The 26,304-nt window shown below is 48.3% G+C and overlaps 1 protein-coding gene across 3 annotated transcripts; it reads right to left on the reverse strand.

The window, feature by feature from the left end:
• Window positions 1-6: 6 nt before the first annotated feature.
• On the reverse strand, window positions 7-25,529 carry SLC23A1 (solute carrier family 23 member 1). Of its 3 annotated transcripts, XM_067566806.1 has the most exons (16): window positions 25,455-25,529; window positions 23,284-23,373; window positions 19,462-19,563; window positions 18,686-18,843; window positions 18,457-18,545; window positions 18,132-18,296; window positions 17,077-17,144; window positions 14,815-14,996; window positions 12,950-13,070; window positions 12,137-12,293; window positions 11,428-11,575; window positions 10,552-10,657; window positions 7,752-7,881; window positions 5,430-5,573; window positions 4,651-4,746; window positions 7-3,316 (listed from the first exon to the last, which is right to left on the reverse strand). In XM_067566806.1, the coding sequence occupies exons 1-16, from the start codon at window positions 25,488-25,490 to the stop codon at window positions 3,069-3,071; spliced, it is 2,040 nt and encodes a 679-aa protein (XP_067422907.1). In that variant the 5' UTR covers window positions 25,491-25,529; the 3' UTR covers window positions 7-3,068. The 3 variants fall into 3 exon arrangements, 2 of the variants coding, with proteins under 2 accessions (XP_067422907.1, XP_067422908.1); XM_067566807.1 differs by lacking the exon at window positions 18,132-18,296; XR_010923394.1 differs by lacking the exon at window positions 7-3,316 and having other exon boundaries at window positions 10,552-10,622.
• Between the last annotated feature and the right edge of the window lie 775 nt (window positions 25,530-26,304).

The following is a 26,304-nucleotide window of genomic DNA, read 5'->3' on the forward strand; positions in this document are numbered from 1 at the left end:
ATGACTTGACAGTGGTATCCGATTTACTTCTCCTTTCTTCCTACTAGCATTTCCTTGACTATCTTCCTGTAGGTACATTTCTCACTACTACTAACAGCAGTTCAACTCCATCAGTGCTTGCAGTATTGTAAATCATAGTGTAGACAGGGCCTAACTCATGGCACCATTTGAAGCACTGTTCCTAAAACTGAGCCTTCCAGAAGCTTTTATGGCACAATCTGAGTCTTGCAATTTTTTGGGTGTCAAAGACCAGTTGCACCTGACTGCTTCTGATAATGAAAAGCTATTGGAAGACACTGGAAAGGGACTTAAATCATCATTATGGCTACAGTGGATAAGGTCAATCTATTGGCAGAATAGCAGTGGATCCTAACTCAAGTAGCTTTGTTTAATGGTGCACTTAATGCTAAAGTATCCAGCGAAGCTGACTTTTTGTGATGAATCCAGATCCTTTCTATCCTTCTACTTTATATGTGCTCTTGACAATGTCAATATTTTATTTTAGAAGCATTGTTTCCATTCAAATCTATTAAATTGCTTCCTGTTCTGATTTTAGGCATGTTGAATAATTTATTCATACACTGGTATTTGGTAATGAATAAGCACCCATTTGCAGTGTTGATCAGCAGCTTTAATATTTACTACTTTTGGAATGAGAAACCACCACCTAGAAGATTCAGCTCTGGAGGTTATGGGGAAAAGAGGTGAGCTTGATAGTCAAGCATAAATCCATACTACTAGAGGCCATGCCCATTTTCAAGATGTTTAGATTCTAGCAAAGCAGGCCCTGCTAACCTCAAACTCCACCCACTGCCCTCTCCAACAGCTAATGACAGCTGGTTCCATCCACTAGGCATGTCCCTTCCTAAATTACCAAGGAATATCCATTCCCCTTTCTAATACACTTCCAGTCTGGCCTGTAGCTGATTTCTTAAGGTACACAACAAAAACCCTCATGTTCTCATCACTTTCCTTCTTTCTTTTCCTTTACAGATTAAAATTAGAGCTTAATGTTTCCAGGGTCAAATGTTAGGTGAACATGAAATATGTTGAGTGAGAAGTACAAAAAATGAAATGCTATACCACTAGGGTTTTTTCTCTCTCAGGCTAGGGGGGGAGGGGATTTCACTCCAGAATAGTGCTCCTGTATTGACTGTACCTCTTCCAGCCTTAGTTATCTTTGGAAGGGTCTCCAAACCCACAGTGAGCCCAGACTTGATTACATTCTGAGATGTGATACGATGGAGGCATATGACGGCAAAATGCTATCACTTGCATACACTATATGTAGGAGCCTACTAGTCACATAGTAATGATTCAACCAAGAATCTTTAAAATGACTTGGGCAACAGAAAAAAGCTAACTAAGTATGTACTATGAGAGGCTTCTTAATGACTCAATTTTGTTCGATGGGGTGGTGGGTGTTTCCTGGGTGTGTTTCTAGTCAGTCAGATAGAGACCCTCCCCTTTAACATCCTATCATTCCTCAGTAAAAGAGCTCTGGCACACTTGCATGTCCAGTCACAAGTTGCATTTTGGTGTTAACGTCTTCATCAAGATCCAGAGAGGGATCACTCTTGCATTAAACATACCCATATTCAGTCCAGTCAAACTGCAGTGCTTGTGTGTTCTGTTTTATAGGGAGATGTGTTCACAGGTATGACTTAGTAATGGTTGCTGGCAGAAATTTCCCATTAGGCAATTCTGGAAAGTGACTTGGTAAGAAGGCAATATTCAACTGATCTGATTCTGTGTTCAGAGTCAATTTCTCATATCACAAACACAAATGTTTACTTGTTAGCCTGCTAGAGCCAATGCATCTCAGAAAATGAGCTTATTTATTCATATTTGTGCATAATTCATTATTTAAGATCTAATTATACTTGTGCAAGCTATTGAAAACTAGGAAGTGCTCAGCTGTTAATGGTGCGTCATTTGTCTAGCAGAACTTTCTTCACAAGATGGAAAAATGCTGCTTGACTCATGAACTGCTGAGTATGGAGCCCATCACTACATTAACACTATCCATCAGACCGTGCGCTAACTGAAAAGTTCTGCTGAACCTCAACCCATTGGATCAGAGATTCAGAGAGCTGTTAACAGGCCTCCATCCATGACAGATCAAGAATTTTAACTAGCACCTCTCAAATCTTAACTATTAATTGTTTGCATTTCCTAACACAGTCCATTAAATGGCAAAGTGGCAAAGGCCAAGGTAGTTTACACTCATGTAGCAGGCAATAGGAAGGATGGATCTATGTAGCAGACCTATCCAACATCAACTTTTCCAGAGTTATGCTGCAGAACAATTGAGTCAAATATAAGGGGCAGTTCTCTCCACTGCCAACAAAAACACTCAAAATGAGTGATTTAGAATATCTTTTAATGTATCAAATGGTGAAATACATTATCCCAACAAAAATGCCATAGTGACCATATTAAATGGGGCAGGTTGGCTGTGCTGATCTAGAATAATTTCTGGTATAATTCTGCTGAAATGTATGGAGTTACACCAGAAATGATTTTAGCTCAGTGTATCTGGATAGCAGTTCATTACTCAGCATGACTAGTTCACCTGGATAAAGCTTGGGCTAGTTTCATGAGCATTCCAGTGAATCTGAGCAAAATTTGAACAAATCTTTAACCCTAAATTGGTTTGAGCTGGACACTGCAGAAGTTTGTGGTTTGAAGTCAGTCCAGCCCCAACTCTGCTGTTTTGGTTCAGCTGCTTTGAAGTTTTGAGTTTGTTAGAATGACACACACTAGCCTGATGTGCAATACTGGAGGCTGGTGCTATCTCAAGGTAAGCATCTAAGCTTAGACCTAATATACAGCACAGATGGTTGACTCAAACTAGGGTATATTGTCCTTTGTAGATTCCATTAGGACACGAATCAAAACTATGGGGGAACCCCTATCAATTGATTCTGCCCCCCATGTTCTCCACTCTTCAGTTTGACGCACCTCTCCTGCCCTAGCCTTCCTTCAATAACCTATGGACTAGAACTGCAGTACATCGTACCTAACTGGCAGTGAATGACTTGTCTATCACATTACAGGAGTCTTTTTTAGACCTTTGTACATACGAACAGATTGCCTGTGTTATCTTGTATGTTTTCCATTGTGTCACAATTCCGTTTCATTCTTGAATTAAATCCCTTGAAAACAGGGCAAACTGGCACGTACTTCAGCCACTGGATCCTTTTTACCATGCTCATGCCAAATGGAAAATCATAGCTTTTCAAATTTGCCGCTGTGGTTCTGTCTGCATGTGCTCCAGCCTTCCACTGAACCAGCCCACGCTCCTCCTGCGTCCCTGGGGAGAGCGAGAGAGCCTGAGCATTAGCACAGCAAAATAACTGAATAACTTACTCATTCAAAGTAATAAGCCACTGGATGTGGCTCAAGTTCCACACAAACACTTGTCTGGAGAAAGGACCATGCCGTAGCAGAGCAGAGCACTGACTAATATAGGCTAGTATCCTGCCCTCTGAAAGGGCCAGTGCCTGCTGCTTCCAAGAAGACAGAAAAATGCACCACAGTTGTTCAATGCTGTACAAAGGGAGGGGAAAAAACCACTCCTATCTTTTATACCTGAAGTATGAAATTGGATTACTTTACTATCAATGGAAGGGAGCTGCACTTAAAATTATCATGAGTTCTAGGGGGAAATCTGCATGCAGCAATATGGCAGGATCAAGCTTGTAGTGCTACCAATGTCACTAGTGTTTGTAAAATTATCCCACCCTTTAAAAAAAAACAACCCAAAACTCTGCCCATTGTGTTTGATCCAATGTTTTTCTGCAGTTCTGAGTTCCACAGGTTGAGTGTGTGCTACATAAGTATTTCCTCCTATGTATAAACATGGTATTCTAATTTCACTGAGTCACTCTTCGTTGTCATTGTATGAGATGGGATAGACAGAAAGGGCTGATCAATTATACCCATCAAATGAATTAATTACTCAATAGATTCCTCTCCAAAAGCTTCTCTTATTATTTGATGTTTATACTGCAGTAGCACTCAGAGACCCCAAACAAGACTAGGCCTATTGTGTTAGGCCTGTGATACTCAGACTGGAGCTCACGAGCCGCACATGGCTCTTTAATGTGTCTACGTGACTCTTTGCAGCACATAATAGTAAAACACTGATTTAATTATTAGCCAGTCTGTTAATAATCAATCAGGATGCTTTTAATATGTTATTAACCAATTGTAGAATACTTGATCAATGATTTTGCTGTGAGAATAATATATAAATATATATATAGAGAGAGAGAGAGAGAGAGAGAGAGAGTAAATGAAACAATGAATTCACACTACTCTTTTGAGTAATGTTGATCGCTAATTTGGCTCCTGAATCACTGAGATCTGAATATCACTGTGTTAGACTCTATTCAAAGAGAGACAGCCCCTGCCCTAAAGAGTTTCTTAATGCATAAAAACCCTGCTCGACCTCCAACTACAGTTAAAACACCCCAACACTGAATCTTTGATTCTTCCAGAAACTAGTTCACCAACAGCAATTCGCATAACTCCAGCCAGGACTGAAATCATACAATACACAACCGTCCATGTACCAAGTGACTCATGCCGCTGACAGTACCAGTGCATGTAAGGCCTTGTCATGAAAGCTTGCAAAGACTGTACCTGGAATAGTGTTGTCCAATATGAAGGCAATGCCACCCCCAACAAACATTTCTGTTGTTAACAGCACTGTTAATATTTGGTCCACTTCAGGAACACCTACAAAACATGCAGAATGTTACACCTTTTAACACGGAGCACTAGGTTAGGTGCTACTATCGTCTGTCTGAAAAAACCTGTAAAGACTAGTGTGTGTATTTAAGGAGCACTGGATGTTTCCTAACAACCCCAATGATGCCATGAGGCAACACATCATGACTAAGGCGTTTGTGGGCCCAGATTAAATTCAATTGATATTCAAAGACATCTATCTACCTTCCTGCCTTCCCTCTTTACTCTGCTTATCTGAGCATCTCAGGCCCAGTTACTCAATGTATATATTATCTCGGACCCCAGTGCCCATTTTGTTTTACTAGAAAATCAAGTTTACAGCACCCTCTGCATTGAAATGCTGAGCATAGTTATAGGCACATATCAAGAGGGAGAAGAGGCCAACAGCTGTGAACAAAAGTGATCTAACTAGGGTTTAGATCTAATTTGAAGCATGGCAAAAGCCCCAAATGTCCCCACATTCCTGTGGATGCTACATACAATTCCCAATGTCATCCCACCATAATTAAGAATTGCAATATTGATCATCTCTTTTGCCAAACTTTAGCAAAGTGGCCAAGAGATCCACAGTCCTATCTTAGTAGGTGCCAAGAATTCAGTGGAATTTATTTACTGCAGTGCTAGTAAGGGACATAAAGCCTGTTTGGAGGCTTTCATCCAGCGAGACATACCTGTGTTAATGGTGTTGGGGCGTGAATCCAAGTAGTTTGGCAATGTCAGCCCGAAGAACATTGCAAATCCCAGAATGAAAAGATTGCGGGAGGAGTTCATGTCAACAAACTGCAGGTTGGACAGGCCAACAGCCGTGATCATGCCTGCAAATGAAAGCTCAGTCTTGTTACAGACACACAGGAACTGTGCATTCTGGGCAAGGCTGATGTGGCCACCTACTGATTCATTGGGATTGAGAGGCAAAAAATGAGGTACCACTAACTAAGGCGATGTCTGTACTGAAAATTGCACTGGTTTAACTAAGGGTGTGTCTACGCTATAGAAACTATACCGACATAGTTACATCCCCGTAGCTATGCTGGCATAAACCCATAGTGTAGACACAACCTACATTGACAAGAAGGGGTTTTTTCATTGGTGCAGAAACACCACCTGCCTGAACGATGGTAGCTATGGCAATGGAAGAATGCTTCCATCAACATCACTGCATTTACACTGGGGGTTAGATTAGCACAGCTGTGTCTGTCGGGGGTGTGATTTTTTTCCTTTACCCCCTGGCCCACTAAGCTGTGTTGACTTAACTTTTAAGTGTAGCTCACGCTTCAAAGTGTGATCTGAAGCTAAGTCAGACCAGTGCAAACCCCTGTCTGGAAGCTCTTAATTCGATTTAAATCTGGTTTAATATCAGGTTAGCTTAAGTTGATTCTGTACCAAGTTAAGCCAAATCAGTATAAACCAGCCTGAAATTGAATTAACTGTTTTATGCACTGGTTTAACTAATTCACTTCTGAAACCGATTTAAAGTGACATTGATTTGACTTTGAATATGGACAAGGCCTAAGTGTGTTATAATACATTGGTAGCCCCATCACTTAGGGTCAACAGATAAAAGTATAGCTCTCACTAATAATAGCGTTTCTTATGTTTAGAGGAAAACTTGAATCCTGGAATGCAGTATCTGTGCATCTGTAACTTTCCTATCCCAGTGATGCTATGGAGCTGCAAATATTTTGAATCTTTGAGATTGTTCCCTGTAACTGATTTTGAAAGGAAAGCAAGCAGTTTAAACTGAGATTTTCACAGCCAATTTTGATGGGCACTGGGCATACCAATCTTTTAGGCAGCATTGCAAATCTCAGCCTTGAGCAAGTTCTGTCAGATCAGATGCCAGCTCATGCCAGAGCCCAAGGCCAATTCACTTGTGTATTAATGTAGATCAAAGTGATTGTTAAATGTAGAAGAGTGTAGTTGGTGTTTCAACTTAATGAAAACTAATGGGATTTTACTTGCATTGTTCTCACTTATCTGTAGCCTGTTATAATGTAATAGCAAACATGTACATTGTGTATACACCTGTAACTAAATAACCCATCAAATGAGAAAGAAGCCGTGTGGAATGCAAATGGAGAATTTAACAGAAAAAAAGTGCTAATTTCAAAGCAAGTGGTCATTGTGTGTGATGATCGGAGGTCAAAGACCCCGAATGCATTCTTCACTCTCCATCATCAAAGGAAAAGCCCATGTGTGTAGTGATACTTGTCAGTCGGTTTTCTGTGAGAAGAAGCTATAAGAATGGATTCAAGGAAAGATCCTGGATCTCTGGACTGTTTGGATTCTTACAGGAAAGCATACCAGATGCAAAGCAGAGATGCCCACAGACAATCTGGGTACCTTAAAAAGACTTTCGGGAAACTGGCAATTTATTACATCACTGCCACCATTTGGAATTACAAATTGTGACTCACCTGGGCATATATTTTACCTGCTTCAACTTCTCGACAACTCTCACTCCCTTTTCTTAGCTAATAAACCTTTAGTTAGTTTACTATAGGATTGGCTACCAGCATTGTCTTTGGTGTAAGATCTAGAGTAACAGTTGATCTGGCGTAATTGACTGATCTCTTGGGACTGGGAGCAACCCAAATGTGATGTGATTTTTGGTGTAAGCAATCATTTTATCACAAAGTCCAGTTTGTCTGGGTGGCAAAATAAACTGGAGAGGCTAAGGGAACAGTCTATGACTCCATGGTAAGACTGGTCTAATGATCCAGGAGTCCAGAGTTGTCACTGGTTGGTTGACATCTAATTCTAGCACACACCACCAGCAGCTGCCCTGTTTTCTGACAGTCTGCCCTGAGATCGGCAGTCACGTCGTGAGCCACTCCAGCTAGCGTGACACTCTGCAAGTCGCTTTCTTAGTCCAATCAAACTGACATTACTATAGGAGGAAAACGATTGCTAAGAGCATTGCACGTTGATGTCAGGTTTGGCCTGATACCCTGCTGATTAAATGTATAACCCTGTATTTATAGATACGCTACCGAATAATGTACAGAACATCCCTCCGAGGATAGGGTCTGGGAGGGAGGCGAACAGAGCCGTGAATTTGCCGATGGTTCCCAAAACAAGCATGATCCCTGCTCCATACTGCACCACTCTTCTGCTGCCCACCTGGAGAGAAAAACCAGCAGCAAGGTGAGGCACATTGGCCAGTGTCGTTCCATGCTTGATAAGTCCTAGCTGTTATACAGCACTCTTCATCCATAGCCCTCCAAACACTTTCCAAAGGAGGTAAGGATTGTTTTGGTGGGAGATACCAGATGCCTTTGTGACACATAGCAAAAAAGTCAACCCTGCAGCAGTGTCTCAGAGCCTGGGTCTACAGCACTCGGTCTACAAAGCCATTCCCACAAGGCCTGGAGCTCAGACTATGAAGCCTAGGGAGGGTGGGGATGTGTTTCAGAGCCTGCGCTCCAGTCTGAGTGGGAAGGGCCACAAGGCTATTTTAGCACTGTAGTGGGAGCCCTGCAAGGCTGAGTTTGGAGACCCAGGCTCTGAGACTCGCTGCTGCAGGGTTTTTCTGCTGTGCAGACATCTCCATAGCTTTACCAGTTCCTTTTCTTAGCATGCAAACAAGGGCCCAGGCTGTGAAGAACTGCTGTGGTGGTGGTAGGTTTGCAATGCAGTTTCTGTTGGGGGAGCTGTTGCAAGCAGGAAGAGAGCTGCTGTTTGCCTTACTCTCTCTGACATAGAGGGAATACTCGAGGCAGCGTTATGCCCTGGGAACCAGATATTGCAGTTTGGGGTGAGATTCCTGAACGTGGTTTTTCTGGGTGCTGTCTGTGAGCTCCGTTCAAGGACTGAGCGTTATATCTAAACAAGCACGTGGCACTGACAATCTACCCAGACTCTGGCACTGATTTCTCCTCCAACAGGAAGCCAACCAGCAAGTCCCTGACAGCTAGCACTCAATAGAGGGGTTGGGGAAACTGAGATACAGTGAAATGAAGTGATTTGTGCGCAAGGTCGGCCAGCAGGTCAATGGCTGCGAACCCAGATCGCCTCACTCCCTGCTCAGTGGGGCAAGCTGTGTCAGAAATGAAAGAGGTGAGATGGTTGGTTTCACAGGGGGCGACTGGTGAGTCAGAGCTTTCGCTAAGGGCGTGGCACTATTAGTTATAGTTTTAATGGCGCACTCTCAATGGCTGTGTAACACCAGCAAGCCCAAGCCCTTCTACAGCATCTTTCCTCAAAGGACTTTACCAGTCTTAGCCTTGCCAAGTTCCTGGGATGTTTTATCCCCATTTCCGTGCCGGGGACCTGAGGGGGCTGGTGCAAGGTAACAGAAAGCCTGTCACAGAGCAAGAAAGGGAACTTGGGCCCGATAAATCCCAGGCTGTGCCCTGACTGCAAACCACCTCCCTTCCCTTTTAGCCAGTGTCCTCTTTCTCCTCATGAATTATAGCAGCCTCGGTTTGCTAGCTCTTTTCATCTTCATGCGGGAGGATGGCAGCTCTCTAAATCGCTGCCTTGGACCCTGAAGGCAGGCCTAAGGATGTTTTCCATAGGGGGCAGCCAGCCCTGGTCATGGTTCTCTCTCAGATTTTTGATTTCACGGCCTCTGTTTTTTGTAAAATCGACACAAAAATTCTCGTGTGTTCCGGACGCCCTGACCTCGATCCAACGGCAATTAGCCAGGGCAAGCAAGGGTGTGTCTACAGTTAAAAACTCACGGCTAGCCTTGGGCTCGTGGGGCTCAGGCTGTGGGGCTGTTTAACTGCAGTGCTGATTTCCGGGCAGGGGCTGCAGCCCATGCTCTGGGACCCCCTCACCTCTGAGGGGAGTTGTGGGGGTGAGTGGGAGGAGCTCAGATACAGGCGGGGGCAGAGAAGCACCATAGATAGCTAGCATTACTGGCAGGGGCCCAAGGACAGAAGGCAACGCTACCTGTGAGGCAAGTGGAACCAGGAGGGCCCCAGGTCTCAGGGGCAGAAGAGGCTGCCCTCTCTTTGCCAGAGCAGTGTCACAGAGGGGCTATTACAGACACAGAAAGGACACACCTTATTTAAACACAGTCTACAGGAAGGGCCCCAGAGCTGGCATAAGTGACCAGATAGACCCTGCAATAACCTGGGTCTCAGGCTCTGTTGGGCCCAGATGGGGCGTGAATTCCAGAACGGTGGTTTGGCTGCTGAGAACGCTTCACCAGTTGCCTCCCGACCCAGCAGATCAAGGGCTACCAACTCACAGCTGATCCGAGCTGCTCGGCTGGTGCATTTTGAGAGAAAGAGTAGGCCAGATTCCCTGCTCTGTCTTTTCTACACTGGGCACACAAAATGGCCTGAAGCCTCCACAGCACCTCCCTAATTCAGGGACGCCCTGGGTACAATTTAGAGCAGCCCTGAAGTTGAAGTTGCCCTAAATTGTGTCAGCTTCTATGCGCTGTTATCTCTCCTCCTGATCCCTTGCTTCCCCAGTCCATCACCTTGGAGAGACCTTTTATGCTAGCTCTGTGTTGGCTGTAGAAACCCCAAGGGCAAAGTATTGCATGGTTTAGAGAAGAACAGCATCAGAGAGGGGCTACATCATCAGGGAAAACCTGGGCCATGGTGTCTATGGAACCAGAGACCCAGACCATGAAGACTGAACCCTGCACCCCCTGTTGCACCCACAAAATAACCGGAAAGCCAGTGGAAGATAATGTTATTCTCTGCAGCCCAGGCAAGAGGCAGGTATCTGTCTGGGCTCCAGCTGATCTGTCCAGGTACCGAGAGTTTTGCAGCGATCCCACCTGACTCAGCACAGCGGGGAGATGTCCAAAAGAAGATCACTGGATGGTACCTTTGTGATGCCCAAAACGCCGATGTTGGGGCTTGAGGATGTGGAGCCATTGCCTGTTCCCAGCAAGCCGGCTATGATACAGGAGATCCCCTCTGTAAAAATACCTCTGGAAACAGACAAGCCAACCCAAGAGATTTCCTGTGGCAGCGACAGCTCTCAGTGCAGCGTTGGGAGATGGCAGAGATGCGTGAGGGCGCTCAGGGGCACTTTGTGTGTGGCAGACACAGCCTGCACTGGAGGGGGTGCAGATGGGGCAGGGCTGTGGGGGGAGAATTTCCAGCCAGCTGCTCCTGCTCCCTTGTGAGGGAGGTGGTGTGGCACACACTGCCCTCCACAGCTGGCTAGCGATTGCCATGCTGTGGTGGAGAGGGCCATGGCCAGTGCTAGCCACGGCAGGCCTAGCCGTATTGTAACCGGCCTGGCACAAAGCCTGGGGAGTTTCTCCTGCTCGTGCACAGGGCATCCACATAGTGTATATAGCTCAACAAACATGGGAGAGGAGGAACGTTGTCCCAGTTACCCCCCTGGGGAGGCTGAGTTAAGCCTGGTGACGGCTGACACTGTCAAATTTGGGTGCCAAAAGGTAGCACTCGCAGCTGTGGTCAGGCATCTCCAGTGCCAAGGTGCTGAACCTGCTGCTCTAGCTGAACGCGTGAGTGCTTTGGGTGCTCAGCCCCTAGGAAGTCAGGCCAGAGTGATTGAGGGGCCAAACGTGGGGCATTTGCAAGCTTGGCCAGCACACAAGACTAGAACCAGGTATACCGACTCCCACCCACTGCTGCCCAGCAGGCATTGTCCTCCGTGGAGCAAACCCTGGGGCTCCTGGCCCAACATGTCCAGGATGCAGAGGGATGGGTGAGCTGCTCAAAACCGTACCTATTAATGGCGTGGATGGGTGGTGCTGGTGCCCCTGCCAGCCGGGCACAGGCGTAGTAATCCCCGATGGACTCGATAATGCCAGCCAGGGTGGCGCTGAACATTCCTAGCACGGCCGCCGGCGTCACACTGGGCAATCCCCACTGACCTGCATGGGGCAAAGCCGAACGAGGGATGAGCCAGCATGTCTGTGTGCTGCCCTGGGCATCCCAAGCCCGGCCAATTGCGGAGCTGTACTCGTATGGGCTCCGGCACACACCCTGCCCAGCTCAAAGTGCCAGGCACAGGCTGCTCATCCCACAACGCTTCTCACAAAGCCCACCACGGACATGGCCTTGGCCCTGGTGACCTGGGTAGTTCAGACACAAGTGTGGGACAGTGGGGAAAGCTGCAAGACCCTAGATCCCTCCCCCAACATACATACCAATAAATAGATAGATACTCAGTTTAAGCTCCAGTATGGGTAGCAGAGCAAGCGGGATGAATCCTGCAGCTCAGTTTACTATACTGAGCAGGAGCAAGAAGCCCTAGTTCCTTGCCTGGCCTGCGGAGGCATGCAAAAGTGTCCTGCAAACTGGGCTGGCAAGTGCACTGACGGGACGCAAACCCGACTTGTGCATCGCACAGAAACGTGTACACTGATGCACAGACCCTTCCTGCTCCCTCGTGATTGGACAGACAGTCACGAAAGACTCTGCCGTTTACTCACAAGGATATGGTAGGCGGAACCAGGGTGCAATTGACATGATTTCCCCCCTGGCATCAGTCCTGGCCTTGTAGCCATACGCCTCAGCGTCGCGTGGGAAAACATCTGTCAGAGTTAAAATATAGCACAGCATCCACACCACCATGATGGCCAGGATGATCTGGGGATGAAAATCAGAGGCACACGTAACATTACTGCTTCCGAGGCACACAGAGCAGCAACCCCCCCCCAGGAAACCAGATGGGAGAACTGCTCCAAGTACAGCAAGAACTGCCCACCACAGAATCCAACCGCCCCCCTCCCTCCCCGCCCACAATCTACGCTAAGAACTCAGTGCCCACCTGGGGGGCACAGCGACCCCTGTGCTGTGGGACCACTGAGAATGGCAGGGCAGCAGCAGGGAGAGAACTTAGTGTATCCAACCCCACAAGTCAGGCCCTGAAGAAGGATCTCTTTCAGCCCCTAGCTGTAGCAGGACCATGCCACACAGTGGAATAGTACCCAGTCCATACCCTAGAGGGCAGTGGTGACACCCGCACACTCACCCAGCCACGACAGTATTTTGAAATCTGGAAAAGTTCAATTAACTCCTCTCTTTTCCCCATTTATTTCACATTTCCAAGTATTTCTGCTTTCTAGGTTCTGGCCAGCACTTAGTGCTAAAATGGCAGAGTCACGGCCATGCTGTCTGTATTTCCAGCCCAGCTGCAAGTGCTAACAGGACTAGGTAGTTCATAGAAGTGTCTTTCACAGGTCTGAAACCCTTGGATATTTAGCTGTCCCAGACATCTGAGCTGTGTGAGAGATTGTCCGTACCGGGAACATTTTGAAGATCTGTAGCCTAAACACAGTACATCCTTGCCCCCATTTGTACCCAGGCAGTCGAAAGGTTACATTCCGTAGATACTGGGCAAATAAAACAATCAGAAAAATTGATCTATTGAAAAGAGAAAAAGAGCCATTAGGACATCCCTAGGAAATGCAGAAGGGGAACTTCTTGAGGGCCACCTTTTGTTTTCTGCATTTGTACAGCACCTAGCGCAGCAGGAGCTTGGTCCATGATTGGAGCTCCTGGGAACTACCATAAATAATTATAATGTATTTGAACCCAAATGGTTTTAACCAGTTATGGGCCAGTCCATGCAAACCAGTCTCCTTTAGGCTATGCAGAAATCAGAAGAACCGACCTGGTGTATGAGAATGAGAACATACAGTCCATGCCGGTGTGGCATACATGCCTGCGGTTACCAGTGGCCAATTTCTTCACTCATCCTTTTGTGTCTGCTGAGTTAACAGTTGCTTTTGTTTTCTGAGAAGATGTGTCATAAATTAATGGTGAGGGATAATCCCGGTGATGTGTTTGCCTCACCTACATGTGATTGTCTGGAGTAAGCCACTATTCAGCAGATGGGCTAGAACAGCCCAATGTATTGGGGGCTGAATAGAGCTAGTCAGGAATTTTCTGTCAAAATGGTTTTTCCAAGGAAAATGCAGTCACTGTACAATCAAGATTTTCCATGGGAAAACTTCAATTTTACTGCATTTTTTGCATTTTCCACTTGGAAAATCAAATCAAAACATTTTGTTTTAGATCAAGTCCAGCTGAATCAAACCATTTTGGTTTGTTGAGCTGAATGAAAGTGTTATGTTTCACATCAGTTCAATATGTGTTTGCCTGAGCTGCTGCAAGGCCTCATGGGAATTGTAATTTGGGTGCCTCGTGCCCCTCGTTTTCTTCTACTGGCCTGATTTCCTAGCTGGACTACATCCCCCATAATGCATCATAGGTTTCCCTTCATCCTGAACTGCCTCGTGCATCTTGGGAGTCCCATGACCATGATGCATCATAGGAGATGAAGTCTGGCCAGGGACCCTGGCGCATAGAGGCAAATGGGGGAATGAGGCACCTGAACTACAACTCCCATGAGGCACTGCTGCAGCTCAGGAACACACAGATTCATGTTGAACTGATCCAAAACATTCTGACATTTCCAAATAAAAAATTTTTGGAACTTTTCACTCCACAAAGAAAATTCTATTTTTCAAAACATTTTGCTCTGCCAAAATTTTTGATATTTAAATTTTTTATCTTAATTTGGGACAAAAACGCAGGTTAAAATATTGGAATTTCCCATGGTATTTTCAATCAGCTCTGGTACTTGAATACTGTGGTGACTGGAACCCTATATGCTTCTAAGAGAGACAGACACATAGACAGATTAGTTATCAGACAGATCGTGAACCTTTCATCCTATTAAAATCTCAGCAAAGCAGTGACAAAAGCCACCTATTCTTCCCCCTCAACCTTTACCTCACTTTTGTCCTGAATACTCATTATCAAGTGATCTTGATTACGAAAAACCAACTTCTGTAAGTTACAAGGGGTGGCACTATCCGTTTGCCATATCAAAGGTGCAAACGTAGGCAAAACTCCCATTGGCTTCAGTTAGAGCAGGCTCGGGTCTATAGGACAAAGCACACTGCAATCAGAAAATACGTCTGGGGATGGCATTTAACCTTGAGCTGGGGGTAACTTTCGAGCTTAAGGGCCAGATTTTGCCTCCACATATGCACCCCTGCAGCAGGTGTCCCCATGAGAGTGACACTAAGTGCTAGCTGCATGTCACTCTGTTAGTGGCTGGTCTCTATGCCTTCTGCTGTATGATAAGCTGGGAGCATACAGTGCTGCAATGCCCCAGTGCGATCCTGCGCGGTCCCCCGCAGCTTGGAAGACTGAAAGTCCTATCAAGGAGACGGTGGGAGTGACGGTGAGAGGTCCAATGTAGCTGAGCAGTGCTCCTGGCAGCCCCACAAGCCCGATCACCACTTCCACCAGGCTGGACACGATGATCGCCCCTTGGATCTATGGCGCAAAAGGGGGGAAAAGCACATGAGGTGTAGAGATGTCAAACATGGTCCGCACAGAGTTGTCATGTGCCACCAGGCTCCTCTGCCCATGCAGGTGCCACAGATGAGGGTGAGTCTGGAGGCCTAATAGCATTGGCATTACTCTGACCTTGGCTTCTGAGCCCGGGCCTCATCCCTGGGGCTGTGGAGGCAGCACATTCTACTGCACATGGGCAGGGAGCACCTTGGCCATCATCTATAGGGTCTAGAGAGAGAAGGGTGGAGCCCTTGTCCACAGGGAGTGATGTTCTGGTGGGGAAATATCCATCACTGAGGGAGGGGAAGAAATAAACCATGGAAGATCCTTGTGTGGGGGTGGGAAAGGGGAATATCCATCCATCCATCCATCTAGTCATTATATATCCATCCATCCAACTAGACGTTATATATATATATCCATCCAGTCATTATATGTCCATCTGTCTATCCGTCCATCCAACTATATATATATATATATATATATATATATTCAGCTATCCATCCATCTGTCCATCCAACTAGTCATTATATATATATATCCATCCATCCATCCAATCATTATATATCCATCCATCCATCTGTCCATCTCTTGCTCTTCACAAGTCAGAGACGGTTGGGTTGAGCAGCTTAAGGGAACACTCAATATCATGCATGAGCAATTCCAAATGGCTGCATCCTGTTTATAAGCAGAGGAAACGACTAAAAATACATAAAACGTGTCTGGGGTAAAATAAAGCCAACTACTGAATAATCCCAGGAGCCCCCAGCTGTTCCAGGCTGATGATGGTTGGGAGGCCACTGACAATGCCTCTCCTGTTTGAGTGCAGGGGGAGAACCAGAACTCTCATAGCTGCTGTAAAATCAGTTATCTTGTTCTGTTAGAAGGTTAAAGCACCAGAGAACAACCACATTTTACACGTTATAAAACCCAGCAACTCTGAAACTCTCCGCCCTGGCCAGGCAGCCCAGCGGTGAGCTACATTTTCAGGGTTTTAACCTACTTCCCAGCAGGCAGCGCTGTCTGATGTCTGCCTTCCAACAAACGCAGGCATTGCTACATGGGATCAGACCAGGTGTCTATCTAATCCAGGATCCTGTCTCCAGCTGGGGCCAGCATCAGCTGCTCCCAGGGAGTCCTATAGTGGGCTGTTTTGGGAAACCTACCCCAAGGGCAAATTCCTCCTTGCTCTCCATAGTTCGAGGCTGGCTTATGCCCTGGAACCAGGGGGGTTATAGCCCATCCAACACTGGTTTCTTTTGCACATGGAAGCTGCCCAGGCTGAGGGAGGATGGTGTCACTTATGAATCTCTTCATCTATCAGATCAACCTTTGTTAATAATAATACCTTGTTCTGACATAGCCTTTTCCATCAGTAGTTCTCAAAGCGGTTCCCAAACCTTCAATGTATTTATTCTCACCACAGTCCCGTGGGCTAGGGCAACACTAGCCTCATTGCACAGCTGGGAACTGAGGCAGACAGACTGAGTGACTTGTCCAGCGTCACACAGGCAGCACACAGTGGAGCAGGGAATTCAGCACTGGTCTCCCACATCCTAGGCCAGTGTCCTAAGTAATAAGCACTGTTTCCTGTCCATTGCTCTGCACTGAAACAGCACCAGCACCATTCACAACTATGGTGCTATGGGCATTTCTGAGCACTGGCCTGGCATATGTTGGAAGGTATTTCCCAGTGGCCAGTCAAATGCACCCAACTGTGGCTAGAGTCACCTGGAGGGCACTCGGCTTGTGCGCCTTGGCTGGACATGCGTGCAGAAGCAGGAGGAAATGCATGGGATGGAAGTGGTGCCTATACTTTGCACAGGCCCCCTGCAGAGGGCTGAATCTCACCCAGGAGAGGAGGCTGCAGTGCTAACACTACCCCACTGATGAGGCCGTAAGCATGAAGCTGCATGGCCCTAATGTGGCTGAGATGTAAGCAAGCTGGGTGTTTATCTGGGTGGATTCTTCTCTCCTATTCCCTGGTGAGACATGTCCCCAGGGCTGGCCTTGCCCCTGAATCGCATATTCCCCTGGCAGCGCACAGATGACAGCTTACTTCTCTCATCCTTGGGTGCCATACGTGAGACGTGTTCAGTGGTAACGTCCAATTGCCGTAGATCTCCTCTAAGACACAAAACGAGGATGTTAGACAGGCTGGGATGACAGCACTCCATGCCCTGCCCCTAGGGGCTCAGGGCAGGCTCGTTAGCTAACGGGCCTGATCCACTAGTCCTGTTTACATTGGTGTAGCTCCCTTGAAATCCAGCGGGTTATGCAGGGGGGAATGAGACCTAGGTTTGGAAACTGTCTGGAAGATGAAGGGTGCTGAGTCGGGCCAGGCCCCAGGCACTCCTTGCTGAAAACCAGGCTCCAGGTGGCCCCTTGGAAAGGCTGCAGCAGAGCATTCGTTAGCTGGATGACTGTAGCGCCTAGAGACCCCGTTGTGCTAGGCACTATGTACCCACGGTCAATCCCTGGCCCAAAGCGCTGTCGGGCAAAGGATATGTCTACCCTGCAGGTGAAGGGGGGATTAGAGCACAGGTAGGCGTATCTGGGCGAGCTTGCAGCTACCCAGCACTAGCAACAATAGCCATGGAGACGCAGTGGCACGGAGCAGCAACCCAGGTGCATACCCAGGATCCCTGGTGGGTTTGTACTGGGGTGGCTAGCCCGCACTGCAGCCTGTGCCCCCATTGCCCACTCCAGCCGGAATCACACTTTCATTCGTTGTGTAGATATGCTCTAAATAGACAAGTGGGGGAGTGGAAACAGAGGCAAAGCGAGAGGAAGGGACTGGCTCAAGGTCACACAGCAGGGAACAGAGCTGAGGTCTCCTGGGCTGGTGTCCTACCCACTAGACCATGCTGCCTCTTGAGAACTGCGTGTCAGCCATTGAGGAGAGGACTGTGGACTAGTGGGCAGACCGGGTGGGGCAGAGCTCGGTGGTGGCACTGAGCAGTCTCGCTCAGGCGCTTGGCTGGTGGTTCTTGCTCACAGGCTCAGGGTCTAACTGATCGCTGGGGTCGGGATGGGATTTCCCCTCAGGTCAGATTGGCCATGACCATGGGGAGTTTTCACCTTCCTTTGCAGTGTGGGGGACAGGTCACTGACCAGGATCCTCTGGGTATTTCTCCCTGAATCGGTTCCACTGCAGGGGCCACAGGTACTGGTGCTCCTTGGTCCCTCCTGTTTTGTGTGCATGGTCCATGCTAGTTTCATCTCCTGTGGGCTGTAATGTCTTGGTCTCATGTTGGTCATTGGGATTAGTGTGCAGGGCTGTGGGGGAGGGGGGAAGTTGGCCTGATATGCAGGAGGTCAGGTTGGATGATCTGGTGGCCCCTTTCTGGCCTTAAACTCTATGACCCCATTGTGCCCTTATTTACAAGGGCTGCACTTGGAGAAGCCACTGACCTGGGAGTAACAACGCTTCAGTTACCTTCTGGGGGACATTTCCATTTCTCTAGGGCGAGGATGGATTTAGCAGGAACCAGAAAGGCAAGCGCGCTTGCTTGAAACAGAGGGAGTCTGGATGAGCAAGAAGAAAAAGCCTCACTTGCAATCGCCCATTTCTCTACCACGTGCACAGAGTTTCTTGTACAACATCTCAACAGGGAGCAGGCAAGAAAAGGAAGCTTGGGGAACAACTGCCGGAGGGTGCAACCTACCTGATCCCCAGCGTGGTCTGGATCAGTGTGGTGACCCCAACGCAGGTGAAGATGGTGCCGATGAGCTGGCTGACCGTGTATTGGTCCTTTCCCACACACAGGGACTCTGCCAGGAGGAATGGGACAGCGATCGTCCCGCTGAAACAGGTCAGATAGTGCTGGAGCAGGGAAGGGGAAGGAGTCCTTGGTTAGGGTCATCAGGTGGATCTGAGAACAGGGCAGAGTCTCACCTCCATTCCCAGGGAGAGTTAAGTTCGCCTCTGCACAAGGTAGTGGCACTGCTTAAATCCCAATGCCCCGCTTAAGTCCCACTTTATTGGGAGTTCAGTGGTGCCACTGCCTTGTGCTGGACCTCTGAGTGTTGGTGATTTGCTCTTGCTGTAGCTAATGAGACCGAAATGCAGAGTCACATGCAAGGGCATGTGACACAGGGAAAGCTGTATTAAAATTGTACAGCAATCATTTTAAGTGTTCAGTAGTGGCCTGGTCCTGCTTGCAGGCTAGAGGGTGCTGTAGGGAAGCATGTACGCCTCAGTCAGTTTGCACCAGATGGTGACTTGTGCCTGTTTTAGGGAGCAGCCTGTTTTTTCTCTCTCTGGTTTTGGTTCTTTGTGTTGGTAAGGGTCCGGATTATAAGACATAAAGTGGTGTTACACTGCTACCCTCCAGACAGATTAAAAACCATAGAATACCTTAACTTCTCTGTGTCTGTGTCATGAACATAACAGGGGTGCTGGGAGCAGGGCGGTGCCTGCTGATCTCTCCTCCTTCCTTACCTGAAAGCCGAGCAGAATGCAGAGGTACCATGGGGGCACGTCTTCAATCTTATAGATCATGTCAAATTCTTTCTGCTCCCTCCCTGTGCCTGTGGCTTGGCACTAGAATGGAGAAAGGCTGATTTCAGCACCGGCAGGGTCAGAGCAGAGGTTGGAGGCTGGGCTGAGAAGCTTGACAGAGATAAAATGCGACCGCATTTCCTGGCTCCCTCAGAACTTGGTCTCTGAAGCGATTGCTTGGGGCAGGGACATTTGAGACACATACCCTGGCTGCCTTGGAGTAACATACGCGTCCAATCTGTCCTGAGAGCCCCAACTCGGGCTGCTGGAAGGAGTTGGAGCCCCAACCGGGAACCTGGCTGGCTCACACGGGCCTGGTTGGGAGCCCATACCGGAGCAACAGCTCTGCCACCAGTGCAGCGTTCACCCCACTCCATGCCCCCAGCCGGGGGGAGAGAGGGGCACTCCCACACTGCCCCCCCCTCCTGCCCCTTCCAGACGGTGAGGGGCGCTAGCAGGCGAAGGGGCTGCGTTCTCCAGTTCAATTCTGCCTGGCTCCAGCATGGGGGAGGATGGAGGGACAAAGTAACCTGTTCGCTCCCCACTCGTGTAAACCCACCCCGGGGCCGACTGAACAGCTTCCCGCGGTCCTGGGTGTCACCTCTCAGACCCAGAACCGGGCTCTCCAGCTCCCTGAAGCCTCAGGCTCCACTGTGCTGCCATTCCCACTAGCCACACCTTCCCAGGGCCAGTGCTCAGCACAGGCCCAGATTACCCAGCATGCACTGGCCCAAGCAGGCCCCACCCACCGGAAACACCCCCAGACCAAACCCCAGGTCACAGCACCACACTCTCCAGTCTGGCTCGGGCGCCCCTCCGTCAGGGTGAGAGGAGGTGGGGTGGCCGGGCCAAACCGGAGAGTGCAGGGCTGTGCGAGGGTAAGGCGTGCGAGGGGAGCCGGGCAAGGAGGGAGTTGCCTTAGCTTGGGATGGGAGCGGGGTGCTGAGCCACTGGGGGGATGCCGGTGGCCAAGAAAGTCCCCGGGGCGGTGGGTGAGGGGCTGGGGCGAGTGTGCGGATGTTGGGGCCTGCAGTGAGCAGGATGTAGGTCAAGGCTGCTGGGATGTGTGGGGGTCGGTGGAAGATTCGCTGGGGTATATGTGGGGTGGGAGGGGAATTTGGGGCAGGCAGTTGGAGCGGAATTGTAGTTGAAGGAAGATGGTCGGGGCCCCTCAATTTCCATAGTGATCAGGACCCAGAATCTGTCATCTGGGCCTGGCTCTGACCCAGTGTTACCCCCTGCGCTATCTGGGAGTTTCTACAGCTGCTGGCCCTTTGCCAACCATTTCCTAAGGCTCTAGGGTACCACTGGGCAAAGCACATGCTCGTTGTCTGACTGTCACATGCCAGGGGCAAAGGCCTCGCTGGGGGTGTCTTGGGGAGGCTAGCGGCTGGGTGTCTCCTCTCCCGAGGAACGCTGTGCACAAGGGTTTGGTGCAATCCAGAGGGAAGAACTGCTCTCCTGATTATTGATCAGGGCCTTTCTGCTTAAGGGTTTTTGCCATAGAAGGGAGAGGCCAGCGATCCCTAAACCCCCTGCAACATTCTGTTTCTAGTGGGGTCCCTTGTGGATCTGGTCTCAGCCCAACGTTATTCAACATCTTTCTCAGTGCTCCGGAAGGATGGATAAAGTTGGGGCTGGTAAGATGGGCTGATGACATGCAAACGGGTGGAGAGATGGACAGGTCAGTTATCCAGACCCGCCCTGGATCGCTTGGTAAGCTGGGCTCATTGGAACAACAAGCCTTTTGATGCAGTCAAATGCCAAGGACAAAGAAGGCGGGTCACACTTAGAAAGAGGACTGGTACCCTGGAAAGCAGTGATGCTGAAGAGGACTTTAGGAGCAACTGAACCAGAGCACTCAGTGCAATTCTGTAGCTAAACGGGTGAACATGATGCTAGGATGTGTGAGCAGGGCAGTATCAAGCAGGAATAAGGAGGTGCTGTTACCTTTGTACATGGCATTAGGGAACCTGTATCTGGATACAGGGTCCAGTTCAGCTGTTCAAATGTCAAAAAGGATGTGGAGAAATTGGAAAGGGTTCAGAAAAGGGCCACAAGAATGATGTGGTGTCTGCAAAGCCTGCCTTATAATGAAAGGCTAAAGAAGCTCAGTCTATTGCATTTAGCCAAGAGACAATTAAGGGGTGAGTTGATCATGGTCTACAAGTACCTACGTGCGGAAGAGATTTCTGACAGCAGAGGGCAGAACAAGGCATAACAGATCCAATGGTTGGAAGCTGACACTGGACAAGTACAAACTAGCAATAAGGGGCTGATGTTTAAGTCAGGGTAATCAACCATTGGCTCACTTGAGCTAGGGACATGGTGCTGAGCACTTGAAGTCTGTCAATCTAGGCTGGACTTGGTTCTAAATGAGATGCTACAGCTCAACCAGAAATGGTGGGCTAGATGCAAGACTCACTGCCTGGGTTCTCTGGAAGCTTTGCCGTACAGGAGAGCAGAATGGTCCCTTTTGGCCTTAGACTCTAATCCCCGGAAGGCCCAGGAACAGTTGCCAAGATCCAGAGAAAAGCTCCTTTGCTATTTCAAAACCTCTGGCATCACAGCCCAGATCCAGTGCTCCTGGAGGCCCAGGACATTTCTCTAGTGTTGCCAGTTCCAGTGATTTTATCCTCTCACAATTGGAGCTGGTCAAAATATCTATCCTCACCTCCCTCCCCATCCCTAGGTGAAAAATTCCATTTGAACTCTTTTGATCATTTTTTTTACCATCTTTCACAGGAAAATTTCACAGTGAAATTAAGCAACATCTTTGTGTGTCGATTCAGTTTTTCAAAAAGTGAAGTTTCTTTACCTGTGAAAAGGTCACATTGTTATTCCTTCCCCCCATTTTGCCATTGAGTGAAGTAGAATGACAACATGTGGGGTTATTTTGCCCCCATCCCTTCCTGCCCTTTTTAACTCCATCCTTTGCAAAACTTCCCTAACTTTGGGAAAGTCACAGAACAACAGCAAAAAAAAAAAAAGAACTGTGGTAAATCTGCCACTTTTTGCAATGTCCTTAGTGTTTGTATTTCAGAGAGGGGAGGCAGGGGAAAGGGACAGGCTCTCCAGGGAGATCAGAAATACCCTGCGAGTCAGCAGGATGCAGGAGGGCTGCTGCAGAGAACAGTGGCTGCAGAGGAGAAGGCTCTCACACCAAGCTTGGTGCACTCCAGGAGAGTTTTTCCATTGCTGCAAGGGGTTTTGGATCTGGCCCTAACAGTGGTGGGGTGCTGAGACAGGCCAGCTGCTACATGAGCCGGGGGTATGGGGGGAACACAGAGAGACAGGGAGATGGGGTGGAACAAACCGACAATGAGCTTTAAAAACAAGAAGCGTCACTTTTTTAGAGGCAGACTGTGACGTGCTCAATACGCCTGCAGTGCCCCCTTCCTCCCCTGTGATGGCTGCCTGCACCGCGGTTGGCAGCGATTGTGGGGCCCCTGCCCTCCCTTGCACCCAGCTGGGTGAGGAAGGGGTGGGTGGAGCCTCGGCATCCCCACAGCATGCCAGCTAGCACAGCTGAGCTAGCAGTAATGTGCGACAAGTAAAGGGCTGGAACAGGTCACCTCTTCCATGGAGCCAAAGGAGCCAGTTTGTGATTCCCTGAATCCCAGCCTGGTCTTTGGGCAGTGCAGACACGAGTCACGCTGCCCCTCACTCAGGGCTCAGCTGAGTCCCTCATGGAACAGTGAACCCACCCCTCAGCTATAGCAGTCTCCGCTGTCTGGCATCCAAGGAGAGCGCTGGTCTCACCTTGTCCTCACTCGCTGGCTCCATTCTGTATGAATTCTCGGTGATGATTTCGGGGGCCCCCTCGTGCCAGGCAGAAGCTGCATTTCCATTCTGCATTTCCCCGAGGGACATGGAAGACAAAGTAAGTCACTGCTTTGAGAAACTGCTCCATGGGAACATGGTGGCTGGAGCACCATCACCCGAAAAATAAAAGATCATAGTGTAGAACAACCCGCACTGACTGAAAAAATGCCACTCTCCACCCTGCTGGTGGCTGTAGCTGAAAGCAGCTTGTTTGTTTTGGAAACCCAGAAAGGCACACCACAGCACTGGAGAAGAGCGAAGAATCGGTCTGTGTTCCCCACGCAAAGAGCGACCACCACCTTCCAGTCTGAGTGGCTTTGATTGACATTACAGGGAGCAGCAATGAGAGACAGAACAAACGGAACATCTCAATGAGAGCACAGTGTGTGTGTCTCCTCCGTGATATGCTGCAGCAGCTCTGCTCACACAACGGCTGCTAACCTTGAAGCTGAGTCGATCAGGTTTTATCAAAGTTGTACCGCTTGAACTATATGGGTCTAACATGGTATTATAATGGTGTAGTTAAAGGGGTACAATAGCCCAGTGTGGATGCAATTAAACCAATATACATGTGCTTATACCAGTCCCCTTACAGGAAGGGGAATGAGCAATACTGGTATGAGGCACCTTTATACTGTTATAAGTGCATCCACGCTAGGGGTGGTACCGGGCTAACTATATCAGTGAAAAGTCACACTCCCTAACTGTAATAGCTGTACCAGTCTGTGTGTAGGTCAGGCCATAGAGACACAAAGGTACAGTACAGAGCAATCAAATGGCACTTACAGAGCTATATAAATAAATGAATGGATTCAACATCATCATCACCACTTGCATAGCACATTCAGAGACAACACTAGCTAATTAAACCTCAGCACACCCGCTGAGACAGCAGTGACCATCACCCCTCCTTTACAGCTAGGAAATCTGAGGCAGAGAGTGGGTAACTGACTTGCTCAAAATCACCAGCTACGTTGGTGTCAGAGCTGAGATTAGCAGCCAGGAGTTCTTGGTGCTCAGACCACTCTCCCCTCACTGGTAACACGAACAGGTTTGGGATCATAGCTATAGAATACACTAGTGTTTTCACACTGCTCGCCCCCACGCAGGGCACTGGAACAAAGGGTATAGTGGCGATGCTGAGAGCCATTGAACCAAACTGTAAGCCCTGAATATGATGGAAACCACTTCAGCACCTATGGTGGAAGGTGGCTCTTGACTAAATGCTACATCGCATTGTAAAAGAGTCACACTAAATCTCCTGCAGTATGGGTCCAATCCTGCAAGGGGCTGAGCCTGCTGTGGTGTGCTTACTGCACTTCAAACCCAATCTCTTCAGTGGCAGCTGCACGTGCTCAGCCGTAAAGAGCATGTCCCTATGTTACAGCAGCCCTCACAAGAGAAAGCCAAGTTCCTTGCAAATTTACTTGAGAAAAAACCCACAAGCCCTCAGTTTCTCAGATCCCATTTCTCCATCTGTGATTCTTACCCTCTGGGGCCCAGATCTTGGACACTCTTCTCTGCTGGGACCTGACTGAAGAATCTGCCTGATCTGAGTCCCAAGCCTTTTGCTGAGTCACAGAAGCTGCACAAACACCTAGTGGAGCGGCCAGGGTTTCCTGTGCCATGTTAAAGGGCAGAGCTGCCCATGGTGAGGCAGGAGATAACCAAGGAGGGGAAACAACAGCGACAAAAGGGCATCACTTGAACCGCATTCGTTCTATTAAGTCACTATTTGATGTCATGTGTTTCATTCCTGAGTGGCACGGTGGAGTCACACCCCTCCCCCCCCCACTGTGGGCCGAATTGCTTCCACTTTGCTTCTAAGCCAGATGCAGTCATGGGAGGACTCCTGTTTAATCAGGCAATCCAAAGTGAAGCACTTTGTGAAATCTGGTTTCCAAGAATGAGCAAATAAGTTGCCTTTAACGTCTGGAAAGAACCTGTAATTGCTGCTATTCTCCCCTCCCCTTGTAACAACCAACACAGATAGCCTGCCCCCACTTCTCAGATAGTTACATCAAACACGTAAGCAAGGAAATTGATGCATTTGGGGAGAGGGAAGGGGAGGGAGTGAAAAATACGGTAATAGCAAACAACATGTTCACCTTGGTTTGAGACAAATCTTCCGAACTGTTCCCCATTCTCCTGCAGAGTGGCACTGGGATCTCCAAGGGACAAGAGGACTTTGTAGAGTGACGCCTTTTTATGGTCGTGGAGAGGACTTTAGTCAATACACCAGACATTGTTCATGGAGTCAATCTATAACCACAGTTATTGGCCGCTGATTGTGAAAGAAATGAGAGCTGTGTTTTTAAAGATAATATATTAACTCCATTAATTATGCGTGGCATCGCATGGGGAAAGATCAGCCTTTCCTAACACATAGCAGTTTTTCTCAGCTCTTTTGTGAAGCCATTGGAGAGCTGAGTTATAGTGTAACTGACTAGTTCATAAACGGAGTGAATTATAGACTGCACTAATCAGCTAATCAAGTCTGATAGGAAGTGCCACCCAGCTGAGCCAATGTTTCTACAGCAGCTCTTGGACTCTCTGATGGGGTCTCAGATACCATGGTTCTAAGTGTGGTGTACATTCATATGTACATTAGGCAGATTGTTTTGGTTTGGAAGTAGATGTCCAGATGTGCCATTCCAAAATGCAGTGGGTGTTTGGATCTGGGGTTTGTTTCAGACCTATCAGGTTTTTCCAAATTCTGTCTGAACTCCCCTAAACATATGCCGTGTGCTGAATGGACTGGACATCTCTTGCTAAGAGGCTGTTCCATGACACATCCTGTTATGGAGGCTGGATCCTGGACAGGTTGAAAGAAAAATAATAAAAGGTACCTCGACATTTTAGAACCTAGCAGGTGACTGGGTTCAAATCTGGATCTTGGTGCCCTATACAGACACTGTGATGCCTTTACAGCCAGTGCGGAGAGGTGGGGGATGTCTT

This window comes from Emydura macquarii, unplaced genomic scaffold, assembly GCF_026122565.2.
Source record: "Emydura macquarii macquarii isolate MOO-44397 ecotype Brisbane River unplaced genomic scaffold, CSIRO-AGI_Emac_v2 contig_2768, whole genome shotgun sequence".
Classification (NCBI taxonomy): Eukaryota; Metazoa; Chordata; order Testudines; family Chelidae; genus Emydura; species Emydura macquarii.

Coding starts and splice junctions, on each gene's coding strand:
- SLC23A1 (XM_067566806.1), bottom strand. CDS start 25,490: ATGGGGAACAGTTCGGAAGATTTGTCTCAAACCAAG. Junction 13,071..14,814: donor CACTGGGGCATTGCAGCACT/GTATGCTCCCAG, acceptor TCTTTTCAATAG/ATCAATTTTTCTGATTGTTT. Junction 4,747..5,429: donor CCCCAACACCATTAACACAG/GTATGTCTCGCT, acceptor CATGTTTTGTAG/GTGTTCCTGAAGTGGACCAA.